The sequence below is a fragment of the Brienomyrus brachyistius genome, chromosome 5 (assembly GCF_023856365.1).
Source record: "Brienomyrus brachyistius isolate T26 chromosome 5, BBRACH_0.4, whole genome shotgun sequence".
In the NCBI taxonomy this organism is placed as follows: Eukaryota; Metazoa; Chordata; class Actinopteri; order Osteoglossiformes; family Mormyridae; genus Brienomyrus; species Brienomyrus brachyistius.
Genome location: NC_064537.1, coordinates 20,521,424 through 20,537,906, shown reverse-complemented (window position 1 = coordinate 20,537,906; position 16,483 = coordinate 20,521,424). Strand labels below are relative to the sequence as shown.

Below are 16,483 nucleotides of genomic sequence, written 5' to 3'. Positions count from 1 at the left end.
ATATATTCTGTTGTGAGTATTTGTGCCTCATTTTAAATTACAAAGCTGACTAAATTGAAGTTATTAATTATCACAGCTTTTATATTTGTTTAATTACATGAAGTGGAGCACTACACTTCTTTCCTTGGTTTTTGTCAATGTTCATCAAGATTACAATTTTAAGGAATTGATAGGAGTGGCATAAAAGGCTTTTAACTTTTTGCATCTGAATCATCTAAACTTCATAAGTTTTCATTTTACAAATTAAGTAATTTGGGTCTCTTAAGCATTAAGGTTACCTGATTAAAATTCTTCCTGTTCTGCCTAAAACTGAGATTGATAATGATTTTATAGTCGGTTCTTCAATGGAATCAAGAATTATATGTGGACCAGACCCTTATCTGAGGAACAGAATAGAGCAAACTATGAAGTAGTAAGGGTAGAGAGTTAAGCACTGACACAAAGAAATAACCAATCCAAAATTGTCTTGTACTGCCTTAGGATTATCCAATTTATGCGAGCACTGATCACCTGGGGTAAGTGGGGTTCTGCAAATCCAATCGAGAAAAATGTAAATGGAAAATGTTTTGGAACGCAGGTGTGAAATCAGGTGCTCCATTTAATACCATAATACAACTTTTCAACCCTGAGGGGGCGCCAAAGTTTTGCAAGTCATTTTCTCATACTTCTTCATGATTCATTGATTCCTCCCAGACAAAAGGTACTGATCGCGCCAGCCGTTTATTCAGGAGCCTTGCAGGCACATGTGGGAGGGCTGGAAGGGGTCCTTAATGAACAGGAAATCGAAAACTCTGGTGAAAGGGGTTTTTTTACGTCTCTATATAAAGAATTATGTATATTCCAAACAAAATTCCGTGCAAAATTATGCCAGGTAACTGTTTCTGCAAGGGAAGTTGCCCTGAATCAAGAACACAACTGTATTTTGTCCATAAGAGGTCACCAGAACCTCTGTTTGCAAATCAGGATATTCTTAAATTCTGTGTGACTATATCAGTGATAATACGACAGCGGTACATTGGAACATGAACTTAATTCGCTCCAGAAGGCCGGTTGAGTTGCGATTTGGTCGACGTCCAATTCGAATTTCTTTATAAGAAATAATCTAAATGAATTTAATCCGTCCCAAACCCTCAACAATCAGTATAAAACTAATACTAATATACGCATAAAAAGCAACGAACATGAAATAGACCTAAATGATCATTTATGAGCACCTTACCTATACTGGAGAGGAGGGATGGAGGAGTTATTGTTTGGAAAGGGAGGCGAGTCTCGATCCGAATAGTTTTAACAGGTCTGTTTTGTTTTGAGTTTTCGGTCGAGTTGAAATTGTTCTCGAGGTTTTCATATGTTTACCATTCGAGGTCCGAATTGGTAAAGTTGAACGCGTCTCGACCCATGCAAGTTTTAGTAGGAACGGCCAGATTCCCAGATTTCGACCGAAGTTCAAATCGAAAATATTCGACAAACCCGTTCGATGTCCGAGCTGGTCCAGTTGTGCAGTCCAGTGCTCGATTTCCAAGGTTATATACTTAAAAGCCGTTGAGTATGATTTAGCCAGTTGAACACAGATTGTGCAGTCTTATAAAACAAATAATAAAATTAACAAACTCAGAGTTTTCGGTCCACAACCCAAAAAATAGAAGCTGTTCCCAAAAATATTCATACAAAAATTATTAATACAAAATATAAAGTCAAAATACAAAAATTTTCCTTCGAAAACGATCGTGAGTGGTATGAGGAAGACGAGATAGAAGGGAGTTACTTTATAGGACGACTTTCACTATAACCAAGAGAATTACTGCTCTGTTGATTCAAAAGAATCTTTTTCTTTTTGTGTGACTTTAACAAAAAACCTATCCAGTGATGGCTGCTTTAGTCTACTTTTTCTATATGGATGTGGACATTGAATTGTCGTTAAACAGATTCACCCCACGCACTGGTATGCCTTTATTCGGGTGGTGCTTTTCTACTAAATTTTGACTATAGGAGTGAGTAAGACCGAGCATGGGAAACGATTACCCACAATCCCGCAGCAAGAGACAGAAGAATCATCGGCTCAGTCGTGATCATGTGACGCTCGGTAGGCAAAGCGTATAGGTAATACTCGTATTGCAAGACCTTGCTTGTTTATCAAGTTAATATTTATTAAAAAATTGTGCTCATCTTGCAAAACGCAGACCAAGTTACTTGCAACCAAGGTTTTACCGTATTATAATCAACTCTATAATGCCTTATAACTGTCAATAGAAGATGCTATGATGTATTATTAATTCGTATATAGGCCATTATAATATATTATGAAGGTATCTATCATAAATTACAGATGACAGCTTTAAAGAAAGTGTTACCGTAACTTCTTGTGTACAGTTTAATTAGAGGCTTCTTGATAACACAGCATTGCATGGCAACAAAATTACAAAAAATACATAAGTATTTGAATTTGCAGATGAAATTAAGTTGTTAGCGCACCCCTAATGAAGCTTATGGCTTTCATGCTGATGAGATATGGATTTTGCCATTTTAATTGATGCTGCAGAGACTTTGGGTTTCTGGGGAAGGCAAGATTGTGTTAGTGCTAAATGAGATTGTGACAAGATGATGCAGTGAGACCTGGCCTGCTCTGTGCTTCCGAGGGCTACTTTCATTTGAATTAGGTTTTTGTCAGGGATGGATTGGGCAGGGGAAAAAATACCCCCCGTGTGTGTGTGTGTGTGTGTGCGTTTGTAATTATTACATTGTGGGGACCAGATTTCCCCACAATGTGATAAAAACCTGGTATTTTGACATTGTAGGGACCACTTTTTGGTACCCAGAAGGGCAAAATTAATTTTAAAAGAATATCAAAAGTTGTGTATTTTGGTTGGTTACTTATGGTTAAGGTTAGGGGTTGTCATTGTTCTGATTAGGGTTTTTCTCATAGAAATGAATGGATGGTCCCTACAAAGATATGAATACAAACATGTATGTGTGGATTGTGTTTATATTACATTGTGGGGACCACAAAGTAATTAAAATGTTTTATTTTGATGTTGTGGGGATCATTTTTGAGGTCCCCGCAAAGATGTGAAATGTAATCAAAAAAGTAAAAATGCCAGAAGTCTCGTATTTTGTTTGATTACTTATGGTTAAGTTAAGGTTAAGGCTGGGTAGGGGTTAAGGTTGTCTCAGTTGGGATTAGAGTTTTCCCCAGAGAAATGAATGGAGACTCCCCACAAAGATGTGTGTTGTGTGTGAGAGAACATGTTCCCTAGTCACACTCTTGCAGTACGTTGGCCCTGAAGTCCACAACAGAAGACTGTAATAAAACACAGCAAAATTAGGAAAATCTAAAATATTCCGAAAAGTTTCATACATTTAACATGAAAAATTACAAACACAAAAATGAAGGAAATGCAAAACACAAAAAAATGCAAAAACACAAATAAGCCACATTTTTTTTCTCAGTGTTTTTGTGTTTCCTTAATTTTTTTCCATTATCCTGATTTTTTTCCCTGCTTCCTTAAAGCGTCGTGTTTTGCAGATCAGGGCCGCCGTAAAGCAGCCTAAGCACTGTGGCCACCCACGGCCAGGTCCTTCTTATCGTAAGCCTCCAGATGAAAGAAACCAGGGTTTAAACATGGCATCTGTGCCTTCCTGCCCAGCATGCTGTTTTATCGGAGACCATTAAATCCGTTGTTCTTGATCTGGGGACAGCTGGTGTCCTCTCAGCGCTTCAGCTGTGCCCACCCCCCCACCAGCTTGCTGAGTTACAGTACAGCGTTATACTTATCGAGACAGAGTATTCCTGCTGTTTTTGTCTATGAGAAAAGTGCATACATATCACATTTCAGTATACAATTAATATATACATGAAAAAACAAGCTGCACTTACATTATATTATATTATATTATATTATATTATATTATAGCTACAATCAGATAATTATAATTCACATATAGCAGGGGTCAAATTGCTGTGTGGCACCCAAATGTGCTTTCCTTATAAACTCGTGATATATTACAAAGGTTATTTTTTAATGTTAAATTTTGGACCAGATCTGAATCAGGTTCCTCAACAACAGCCGAATGACTAGGACTCGTCTGTGCTGAATATGCTGGTTAATGGTCCATTAAATGTGGCAGATTTTGAAGCAAATCAGGCATTTAATTGTCCCATAGCATCGAATACCAGCCCCTTTTGCTGATATATAGCACTTGAGGAAAAAATGCTTGCAACGGCTATATGACAGATTACAAGAAAGTTAAATAAAACCTCAGCATGTATTAGGTGCATAGTGTGGAGACTGGGCTTAAAAATGACAGCTGTTGGAACAGATTTTATAATAGAAGTGAGTTAGTTTTCAGATCCTTATTATTAGCTTCTGTCCTTCTTCCAGTTACTTATCCAGCACAAAGTACGATCATCCTGGAGCCGCATGAAGAAAAGACAGGACACAATGCAGGGGCACAACCTGGATGGAAATCCAGTTGATCAAAGTAACACACACACGTAATGGGGAATTTCGAGATGCCCGTGTCTGTAATTCCACGTTTTGGGACTGCTGGAAGAAAGCAAGGCGCCCAGAAAAGCCCAGACAGTACAGTGGGGACATGCAAAGGCAGAATTCAAACCTCCTAATAATGGCAGCTATGCCATTTCTTTGTCATTGTTAATTTCTTTGCACTCATCACATTTCCTAGCAAGCTAACTGGGAAAAGAGCCCTGCCGTTACAGAAGTGCATACACCTGTGTGCGCCCTGAATTACGAATGCCCTTAAAGTTCAGTCGTTAATGGGCCTACTTGAAAGTGGACCCAAAGGGAAAAGTGCCCAATAAGAAAACCTTGCATCTGCATTGTTCATTCGTACCCCCAAGGCTCTCTCCTACATTGTAACAGAAGTTGATTTAGCACAATGGACCCATTAATGTTTATGCACCCTTGACTTGATGACCACTTTACCTTGAATCCCCACTTCCCTCTAATCTCCCACCTAATACACAAAAGGTGTTGTCCTCTATGAGCCTTTATTGCCTCTATTTCCTTCAAGCATCTTTGAAGCCGTGTTTTAGTATGTGTGTGTATGTGTGTCAGTTTGGATGCTGTGATTGTGATGTCACTCAGAATTCTAGTCAGTGCACGATTCTAGTATTAGTTAACTATCACATACACAGAACAAGAAACATTTTAATTTCCACTCTTTTTCAGCCCTTTATTTTGTTCTTTGCCACTCTAATGAGGAGCGTCATATTTCTTTGGGAGCTAATCTTCAAACCTAATAAGCCATTTGAGGCTGCAAATTACATGGTAATGTAAATCACCCTTATCATGAGTCCCAGAAGCATACGTTTTCTTCCAACAGTTTTTAAAAAATATCTCAGACACTGGAACAGAAAATATTGTGCATCACCCCCCCCCCCCAATAGTACATTAATGATGATACATATGTACATGACAACCATCTAAAGTTAAAAAAAACGCATTAGTGTTTTCTATCAGCAGATACAAATCAAAAGTACAACAGAAGGTGTAACAATGTCCTGGACGGCGCCTCCCTCAGCACGTACTGGACTGAGATATGCAGACTACAGTGTCAAGTAAGAGCAAGGAATCCATGCTGTGCAACTGCCTTCACTCTTCACTGGCTTGTCAGCCTCACGTGTTCTAGATAATTTTGCAGCTTTCTCTGTTTATGCAACTGGACTTTTTTTGCTGAAACTGCTCAGGTGTTTATGGATGCAGAAGAATACTTTATTGGTGTTAAACCTACAGTCTTCTGCTTACAAATGTAGCACCATACTGCAAACCGGCGTAGCTGCATATCTGTTGCCCTTGTGGATATTCTGGGTTACAGGAATAATCTGATATTTTTATACAGCCTTAATTACAATGGTAGAGTACTTGGATACACATAAGCCTTTTGCATTTATTGATACATCCTATAAAGGAAAACACTAATCTGCAAAGGCAAAACACGGTAACAACTCTGACACTGAAACTGTCAAAAAGGGCTTCAAACTGTCCACCTGTATGTGCAGAAGGTAGGTTAACAACAGTGTTTTGTTCCAGATTGAGCATAGCTGAACTAAGATGCTTAGCCATTAGATAAAAAGCAGAGCCACGAGACATAACTTTGGTCATAACTGAATTGCTATACTGTACAATATGCAGTTACGGTGTTTTGCTTTTCCACAGCAGAAGTATTACACGGCCATTCTGTTCTACAGCTATTCTGTTGCTTTTTTAATTTTTTCTTTTACTGATGTGTATATCCTGGACTGCAAATGACAACTCACACGTTCGGAGGCAAACGATAAGATTTTTAGTGACTGGTTTCATTCTGCAAGCTTTTAATCGATTTTTTAGTAACCTTGACAATGCATATCAGAGAGAATGACTTGTAGGATTACCACAAAGTCATCAAGGCAGACACCTCACACAGTCTTAATGGATTTCATACACAGTAGAGGGGGTGTCACATGAATTATCTACAGACGTTATAAAATGCCCCATGAATTACCCACAATAAATTACCCAAAAAAAGCTGCACAACAGACGGACATTTCAAACATGTAATTCTCGTTTCCAGCACTTCGTCATGGTATATGGCCATACATTTTTTCCGATTCTGTTACTTAAATGTCTGTTGGTTCTTTTGGCTAATTCTGCAGCATTTTCAACCCCAAAGGATAACTAGAAACAGCCAGTGCAATACGATCAAAGACAAGAAGGTCCTTCTTAGAGGGTTGATTCAGGGAGAGATATTATCTTTTCCTACCACCCTTTCAAATGAGATCACTGCCAGCCAAAATTCTGACCTGCTAATTGGTAAAATTTCATGTTGTGAGGCTGGTAAAAGTCTCTCAGTCTCTGAATAACCTCAGGGTCAATTCTGGGGTGCACCCTGCCTTTGGTCTTGCCTAGGCAGTGTGGCTTGCTGCTGCCCTCTGGTTTCTTCAGGCATGGAAATCCCTTGGTCTTGTTGAAGTAGAAATGTTTGTCTGTTACGATCCTCTGCAGCCCCAGGAAGTCCTGGACGCGGCTGAGCTCTCCAGCAGGATCAGTGATCAGTTTCTCCCCATGGACAAAGTGTATCTGAGACAGGGGGAAGTAGGACATCCACCGCTCGAGATGCACGGCATACAGGCCTATCCAGATGGGGCTCCACAAAGCGTTAATCTGTCCCGTAGTCCTGTTCTTGAATGTAAGCGTCTCGAAGCTGGGGATGTGGGGCGTCTTCGAAATGATCTGTGTGTAGTCCGATATGGCCCGGGTGACGGGGTCTCGCACCACCACGATGAGCTTGATCTCCTTGGACATGGCGTGGATGCGTGCCGGAGTCTCGGTGGCCACAAAGTATCTTGGTGTCTTTTCCATCACAATCTGTCCATCCAAGGCTTTAGGCATCATGCTCCTAGGGAATATCAGAAGGAAGTTCTGTCAAGCAAAGCAAATGCTAAGTGGAGGCCGATAAAGAGCAGTACTTTGCAGCAAATCTATAATACATGTATTTCGCTTTTAACAAAAAAATTGAAAAACATTTCATTTTGCATTTCATGTTTTTTTTTCCTTATTTATGGCAAATGAGGCCGCATTTATAAAGACCATGTGATTGTTAAATGCTTTGCATACAGAATGGTGTATTTGTGCAACAGAATCAGTAAATGCTGTCTAGCATCCATCTAGAATCCAGGTGCAGAAAATGGGAAACAGCCATCAGGGAGAGCCAACGTTAAACAACGTGCTATGTCACATTAGCCACAAGCCCCTTCCTCACTCAGAAAAGACATGAGCTGTAAAGATCGCTGCTTCAAGACATGAGCTACATCAATCACTGGAAGGTCCACACATGTGAGGCAGAACAAATGGACCTAGAGTACATCCTGCGCGTCTCCACATCTATCCCAGCTAGCAGATGGGACTCATTTACATTAAGTGGCTGGTGGACACCCTGACTCAGATGCACAGCTCAATTAGTCCACCTGCTCTCCCAAGGACTAATGGAGCCGACCTCTCAGCACTACTGTGTCAAAGTTACATTTTCTTCGCTTTTGTTACAGACTACTGTAGCTCGGTAACTTTTAGAAACTTTCAGTAACTTTTACTATCATCTGAGCTACAAATTCTAAAACTCTAAATGCTGTAGCATTGTCTGTCGCTGTACTACTGAAAACTCACAACAGTTCACTTGACATTTGATTAGTGGAACATATTGAATCACAACAGTAAACTGCAAATTCATACTAATTCAAATTCAACTACCTTTTCAATGCATAACATAAACATTTGTGTTATCTCCAGTAGATTTGTTCTCAAATACTTACTTTCCAAAACAACAAGGTGACTAGAGAAGACGTTTTATGATTTCTTTCCCTTTGGGGTAAGATAAAATGCGTCCAAAACAAGCAAAGAAACTTGGGCAATATTTATAAATGTTTTGGGAATTCTATTTTATTTATTTAGATATAAATAAGAGAAGCGAGGGATGAGTGTTCAGAAGCTGTAAAAAAAAGATGAAAAACAAACAGAGGCACAGAGTTTGATCTTTGTCCTGCTGGGGAGACAGTAGGCCGACTGTCAATTTGATAAACCGGCTGGGAGAAGTGCAGCAGCTATTGCTTATGGCGTCATCTGGCATAAGAGGAGATCGTCTTTCAGCACGGCCAATGCCTGCAACACGACTCCCAAATCAAGATGAACGCCTCAGGATCCCTCACAGAGGTCTCTGACAGTTCCTGGGCACTGGCCTTTATCGGCTTGCTCATGCAGACAGTCACTCACTCCAAATGCTTCTTGCTCTGCCCATGCCCATTAACAACTTAACTAGGGTATCCGAGATGACTGTTAATAATTCACAGATATCTACTCTGCTGGCCAATCTATAGAAACGTCACTTCCTCAGCCCCAGGTGGCCCCTGTCCAGGACCAACTGGCTGATGGAGGATTTCTGGGTTCACGCTCTGATGGCACCTCAGGAGAGAACACCAGGAGTAAAGCACATACACACAGACACACACACACACATTTTCCATCTAAGGTACAGACATGAACACACTAGTAGAAAATAAAAGACTCCATTAGTCGGCTTGCTCCAACCAACCTTGAAGAAGGTCCCCGCAGCAGATTTTCTGCTTTTGTGTCATTTGTGCTTATCGAACCATTAAGAAAGAAGAAAAGCAACACAGCAGAAGTCTAATAAAGAACCATGTTCTTCAGGGGACAAAAGCCTCTATGCCCACTTCCCTCTATGCTGTGTTATTCATAAGCAATTTTACATCAGACTCAAGTAAACAGTAAATCGTCCTATTTCAACGAAGGAATATTACACTGTTTAAGCCAAAGCTACTATTTCAGCCACTGATTGTTACGCTTCAAATTTCAGGAACTTCTAAACTGAAAACTCATTACGATGCCTCTGTCTTTCCACACCCCTCTTCTCTTTCAGGCAGGTTCACCTGCAAAAATATCTTGTACGCAAACCTAAGATTAATGGATACAAAAAGAAATTCAGCTTTCCTCCAGGCTATATTTTATTGTTCTCTGCCTTTCCGCAAAGTAGAGGAAACAACAAAAGACCGTTTACAGGTCCGTAATTACATGAATCTCTGAATAAGTTTCAGATGCGGTCCTACTAGCATTCAGTGAGAACGAGTCACGTTAACATGCACGCACTCTCACCGCTCTGTATATGCGTGTATATCTTTGGTGTATATCTAATATAATGTAGCTTTACCTACTGAAAAAAGATCTAGATGTAATTATATTGATGGATACTAGCCAGTCATTTTATTTAATTAGACATTATACCTTATAATAACAATATATAAGATTAGTCTAGGAACATTTGATTACATTTCTGCAGGTATTAGTTTAACAAGGCGTGTTCTATTTTGAGGTTCATTTTTATTAATGAAGTCAGTTAAACAGAATAATGTTTTTAATCAACAGGTCAAGGGGTTAGCCAGCGCACAGGCTACCCCTACCAGTAATATCTGGGAAATGTCCCCAGGGTTTCATATTTTCAACAAGACGTCTTCAAATACCACATTAGAAGCACCCCCTCGTATTTATGCTGCCGCTTGATTAAAACTTGCCGGCAATAAAGCAGCTCTAACTGTTAAGCAATGCAGAGAGGCACTGTGATCAGGTGCTACAAGGTTTTATTAAGTGGTGACCTCGGCCTATCCGGATTTGAGGGGATCATAGGTAATAGTGCTGCTGATTGCCGTAGCTCAGGCGCAGAAGCATAGAAATAGTCAATTATTGTGCAGGACATTCTACTTAGATTTAAAATAAGTACATGGTAGAGAAGAGAATCTGTTACAGCTAAATTTTCTTGAGTATAAGAGCTGAATGTATCGATTTAAACACTAAAAAGGATAAAACATGTTGTGCATGAAGGTCCGGTATAGGTGGCAACGATAAAATAGAGATCAAATCCAAAATAATGATTCAATGAAAAAAAATAAGGTAAAAATAAAAAATATATAAATAACAACATTGGGATAAGTAATAATATTAGGAAAATATAACTATGAATGGAAAGTGGGCAGCGTCGGTGTAGAAAAAGCAGCAACATCTGGAGGCGAAATTTCAATAATAAAGTGCAGCACTTACGTTAAGTTCTCTATGACAGCAATGCCCTGATGCGGCGCTGGACCACGGATGGGAGTTCACAGAATTCACAGAATTGCAGAAGCTAACAAATTGCAGTGAAGCCCTGATGAGTGATATGAGATGTAGTCCTGTTAATAATTGTTTTACTGAGCCACAGAGTTTATTGGTCTCACAGCCTCTGGGAAAAAGCTGTTTCTCAGCCTGGAGGTTCTGGTGCTGATGCCGTGAAGCTGCCTGCCCAGAGGAAGGAGGGCAAACAATCCATGCGCAGGGTGCGTATCGTACTTCATGATGCAGGAAGTACTTTTCAACAATGTACTATTATCAATAATGTACTATTATCAACAATGTACTATTATCAATAATGAACTATTGTACTACGACTAGTACTAATGTACTAAAGGAGGTACAGCATGAGTGCTTGTTTTCTGAATTCATAGCTACATGTCCAAATTAACTTAACGTTTGTCATATTACAGTATTTTAAACCAACATATTAGCAAAACCCAAGATTGCAGAGTTCTTCCTGCTTATGTTTGTTCGAAATAATGGATTTATTATACTTACCATCATTAGTCTGTATTTAATCATTTCCACAAGACATTTTTTCTTTATAGGGCAATAAGTTATTATATTCTATAACACTAAACTCCATTCCTTCATATATTATTAAAACGGCACTGATTATAATCGCAGTGCTTTCTCCAGGAGTGTCACCAGAGATGGTATGGAAATAAACAGTATCAGACTCGATCGCCATCACATAAAATTTTATGAACTAATCCGAAGGGCCATAAAAACTGCATGATACAGCGTGAGAGTACTTACACTCATGCGAAAACGACTGTGCAGCGATGCACTTCCTCTGTTTACATTCCGATAGCATTTCAAATAAGCACAGCTAATGGACAATAAATCAGCTTAATGTCACTAATGCTGCTTTTGTCTTTAAAGCTCTGCTGTTGTTGCCTCTTGTTATCTCTCCCCTCTCGGTCCCACCAGAGTTGTTCTAAAGAGAAAGTAAATATGTTGGCCCTAATTGCGCCATGGCTGGGGCCGCTCCCCTGTCCCCTAAGAGGCCAAATGGCCCCACACTCTGGGCTGGGTATTGATTACGGTGGGCTGTGATAATGCAGGCCTCAGCTGGCTACGGGGGCAGCAGGTGGACGCTAGGCGTGGCACGCGGGAGCCCCATCAGTAGCTTGCTGTGCACAAACAGATGCGTGGTAATTACTCCATTCCCTGCGTCGGGCACCAACTTTTGCTGGAAATCCCTTTTCTTTTTGTATCCATTAATCTTAGGTTGCTTTCATGGACATATAAGGCTGATGTTTATGATTATGCACTGTTCACATGGTGCTAGGAGGTGTGTTCTTTCTGTGATCTCTGGTTAGGGAGCACATGCATGCATAATTTTTATCTTCAGATGTATTTACCTCCTGATGTTTACACTAATCATTAACATGTCAAATGAGAATGGAGCGCATTCCTGAAAAATAGTAAAAACTGAGAAGTTGTAACGGGATTTTTAATCTAAGATTAATTGTACTGATCTTTATATCTGATGATAAAAAACGGAATAAAATAGTTGGCCTAATGATATGCGTTTGTATGTGCATGTATGCGTGTGTCCGTGTGTGTGCTTCTGTGAGGGGGTGTGATTAGGTCCAGCCAACCATTACAACTGCACTATAGCTATTAAAAAGCCAGTCAATTGTAACTGTGCCCTGTCCACTTCCAGCTCACATCCATCATCAGGAACCCCTCTGATGCTGTCTCCCCTAATTCCCGGTGGTACTTTAATGAGGGCTGAATTTAAAAACAGGCTGTCTGGACCTTATGGTGATCTTGCAAAGTACTGAGCAGCTCTGGCTACAGGACACAACTGTCCATCATTTCGCCATCCCTCTCCTGAAGATCACCCTGCTTCCTGTACTTTGACAAACACTCTATACATTTTTCCTGCTACTCACACAAAGGCTGCATTCTTTCTCAGTTTCTCTCAGACCTGCGCTCAAGTCCATATGCGTAATTTTTACAGTGTACGGCAGGCCAGTAATCATCCCCCTTTTACAATGCATTAGCTTTTAACTGCAGTCTCATTCATTTTCAAAAATTACTTTATGAAATCTTAATAAGGTTTAAAATGCATTTTTGCTATTGATGCTCTTCCGAAGCACACAGATGTTGACATATTCAAACTGTTTTGACATTGTATCCTGTTCTATATATCTGAAAGATTTTGTTTGATGATGTGTATTTTTGTGACATGGAATACTTTGCCCAGTTACTGTATGTGTGTAGTCTATGCGCTGGTTACGAGTAGCTTATTTCGTGTAAAGATGATATCAATATTCTCAACCTGATTTTATAGGCGTTATTGTTCAAATGTGAACCGAATCTTAAGTTAAAAACCAAGACATCCAAATCGATTGGTTAAACACATGAAGTTCATATTTTCCAAAAAAGCAAAAAATCTGAACTGTCTTGTCCCGTTGACTTCACAACCAACTTGTGGCTTTATGACAAGAGAGCAATACATCGATATACTGTGTTTAAGGTGAATGTGAACTGAATTTAGTGCAGCGCTATGTTCCGAGCAGCGGGAAGAGCATAAAATTGAAATATGAGCCTCATCCTCCATCCAGCGATTATAGCATCACAGGATAAAATCCCTTGCTAATTGTAACAAAATCCACAGAGTCTGAGGCTAACTGCTTTAATGCTCATCTCTACTCAAGGTCAAACTGAGGGCCAATCGATGGTGAAACTGTGTAAGCGCACAACTTGGTTTCATCCTTTCCCCGGCTTGTAGAAGATTCTATCTAAGCACGGACATTCATCTGGGACCTTTTTTCTTTCTTCGGGATACAGATCTGTACCGGTGGAACAAAGACCAAATTTAGCAATGACAATTCATTTTCTGCACTGAGTGCCGAGTGCTGCTGCAGCACGGCTTGGCCCCTGGAGTCACACTCGCTGGACCTCTGGAGTTGCCAGATCACATAAAGTGACCAGGGCACATCATTATCTCCCACACAACAAATGACCAGGGTCAGAGGTCAATTGACAGAGCCCATAATAATGTCAAGCTGGCGTACACTTTGCAGTACATCTCTCGCCGTGCCCCATAAAATGTACTCGGAGTCTTAATTGACCATGAGGCACAATATATACACTAATACACTATAGCAGAATTCTCTTAATCAGAAATCTATCAGTGTTATTGTTGCTAATGAATGAATAGTGTTAAAGTGATATTTACCTCTTCATAACTGCTGCATATGTGATATATACTTTTCATGACTACTGATGCCACTGCATTCAGTGTTGGTACACTATATATTTAACAAAGAAAACAACCAATATGTCAACTTATATTTCTGTTTTTCAAAGAAGTCCACAGTGCTTTTTGTGTATGTGTTCTAGTTAATTATAACAAAGTATGTGTTTGACACAACGATCAGTCAGTCAAAGCAAATAATTGGATTCTGTCCACTCTCCAGACAAATCTGAAGGCTCAGGTGACAAATTAGACGCAAGTTACACACAGATGACTGTATTTGGGTTGCAGACAGAACTGTACCAGTCTTATTACACTTATGACATATTTAGTGTCTTCAAATATCACTGACCTCAGGGTAAAATGCACAAGATGCCGTATACATCATGTAGGATTTGCTTTTGTGAAAGGTTTCTAAGTCAGTGGGATGAGGGACTGAGCCACAATACTTGCTGCATCTATGCATCATGCTTGTAGGTGAACAGATTACTGATGTGCACGAGAAAGGAAGTCTGCGGAATTAATAGAAGTTCCACTGATACAATTAATATTAATATCCCAATTTATTAAACGCGCACATTTAATAAAGACGTCTGTGGTGAACCATGTGCGCAGCATAAAATATCGCGTATCATCATTCAGTGACGTAAAGTAAAAGTGAAACTTTACGCGGAAGGTAATTGAACTATCTTTTGAATTTTTTAAATGCTACTTAATTTTATTTATCATCTTAATTATTATTTGTGAAGCACATCATTATTGAAATCGTGCTTATAGTGGAAGGGAGTGTTAATTAAAACATTTATAATGCATGATAAGGGTGCCAAATCTGGCAACGTACTATTACAAAAAGAAAAAAAATCCTTTGGGAATAACTGTCGTAGAAACATACGCAATAATTGGAATATTTTACTGGCCAATTACCAGCAGTCTTTATATGTAAATATAATATGAATACGGTTGGAAGCGAGTGCGGCTTAATTACCTGTACCAATGAAGTCCGCGTGCGTAATGCCTGTCAAAGAAATGCGGCTCCGACCCCAGCGCGCGGATATCAGGATGAAGCCTCAGAAACTCCAGCAGGGCTCTGGTTCCCCCCTTTTTAACACCTATGATAAGAGCTTGAGGGAGTTTCCTGGTCGCTGTCCACTCTCTTCCCAAACTTTCAAAACTTGGCGCTTTGGTGACACTGCTGGCCTCCGCAGCAACACTGGAGGCAGTTATCATGCTCTTGGGATGCGATCCGTTCTTTGCTTGGTACCATTCGGCAAAGAGAAACTGACTGGAGTGCCTTATATCGGAGTTTTCCAGAATTTCTGAGTCACAACAACCGGCCAGAAAGTAAAACAGAGAGACGCATACGATGCCGAGGAAAAACATGACCAGCAGCTTCTGCAAAAGTCTCCGAAAGTCCAGGTGAAGGTGTGTAAAACTTGCCATCCCTCTAAGCGCAAGCAGAAGGAAGCCATTATATTAGAAATGGACCTCCAGGAACTCCAGCGCTCTACATCGGGATGCGTAATGGCATAGTTCTGCAGTATGAAACACACATCCATGCATCGTGGCATGCCCCAATTTTTTAAGATAAAAAAAGCCGACGACTTGCCGCATCTCCACCGTTAGGTCAAATTCATTCTTCGACAACCTAACTCTATAGTTATTGTTGTTCACCGAAATGCTTCTTCGATATCAATGGTGCCTTCAGAGTTATGCTTCAGATGCTGGTCAGCGAGTTCTTATACGTCCCTCAAAAATGACATTTCAGACTGCTCATTCATGAAAATGATGCGCCCAGCATGCATTGATTGGAGGGATGTGGAAAAAGGCGGAACCCACATCGCTGTCGGAGCAGTGTCCCATTACGGAGCCAGTGCTATCAGACTGGCTACTTCTATGAACAAACTAAAATACCTAAATGCACCTGGAATGAACGTGTACTTTTATTTATTTAGCAGCCGCTTTTGTCCAAAACAACGCCCGCGAGGCAGATATGACATCACAAGCGTAGATCGCTCAAGATGCCAACTTAGGCGTACAGTAAGTGCAGCTAAGGGCACTGAGAGACAGCTAACAAATAGTCACCCTGAGAGAAAGTTACGCGGTTTGTACTGCATGTAGTAAAATAGTGGAACGTTATATACCACTGCAATCACTAATTGCTTTTGTTATCATTTATTGTAATTTATCACGTTTTTATTGTTGTTGGTGTTGTTGTTATGGCCCGGGATGGACTGCTCCTGGATCCTTGTGCTCTGTGTTTTCTGGGATAACATGGTACAAAATAACTCAGAACACTGCAGAATAACATTTTTTTAAATTCAACACAGGATAGAAATATCTTTGTACTTTATGGATTGAAAATTAAATGCTCAGACAAAAAAAAAATGGATTGTCCTTCACAATTTGAAGATGACAAAGAAGCTTTTTATAAATATGTGGTCCCATCCTAGAAATTCCATTACCGTGTACAAACAGAAGTACCTATCTGGAAATATTTTAAAATGCATTGAAATGTATTTCATACACAATTTTATTATGCACTAAAATATTAACTTGAAATTTTTCAGTAAGTCCTTGATGCTATTAAATTTTGTGCAGGAAA

General features: G+C 39.9%; 1 protein-coding gene across 1 annotated transcript; it reads right to left on the bottom strand.

The window, feature by feature from the left end:
- Positions 1–6,395: 6,395 nt before the first annotated feature.
- hs3st3l (heparan sulfate (glucosamine) 3-O-sulfotransferase 3-like) lies at positions 6,396–15,321 on the bottom strand. Its single transcript, XM_049014262.1, has 2 exons — positions 14,867–15,321; positions 6,396–7,395 (listed from the first exon to the last, which is right to left on the bottom strand). The coding sequence occupies exons 1-2, from the start codon at positions 15,319–15,321 to the stop codon at positions 6,777–6,779; spliced, it is 1,074 nt and encodes a 357-aa protein (XP_048870219.1). The 3' UTR covers positions 6,396–6,776.
- Between the last annotated feature and the right edge of the window lie 1,162 nt (positions 15,322–16,483).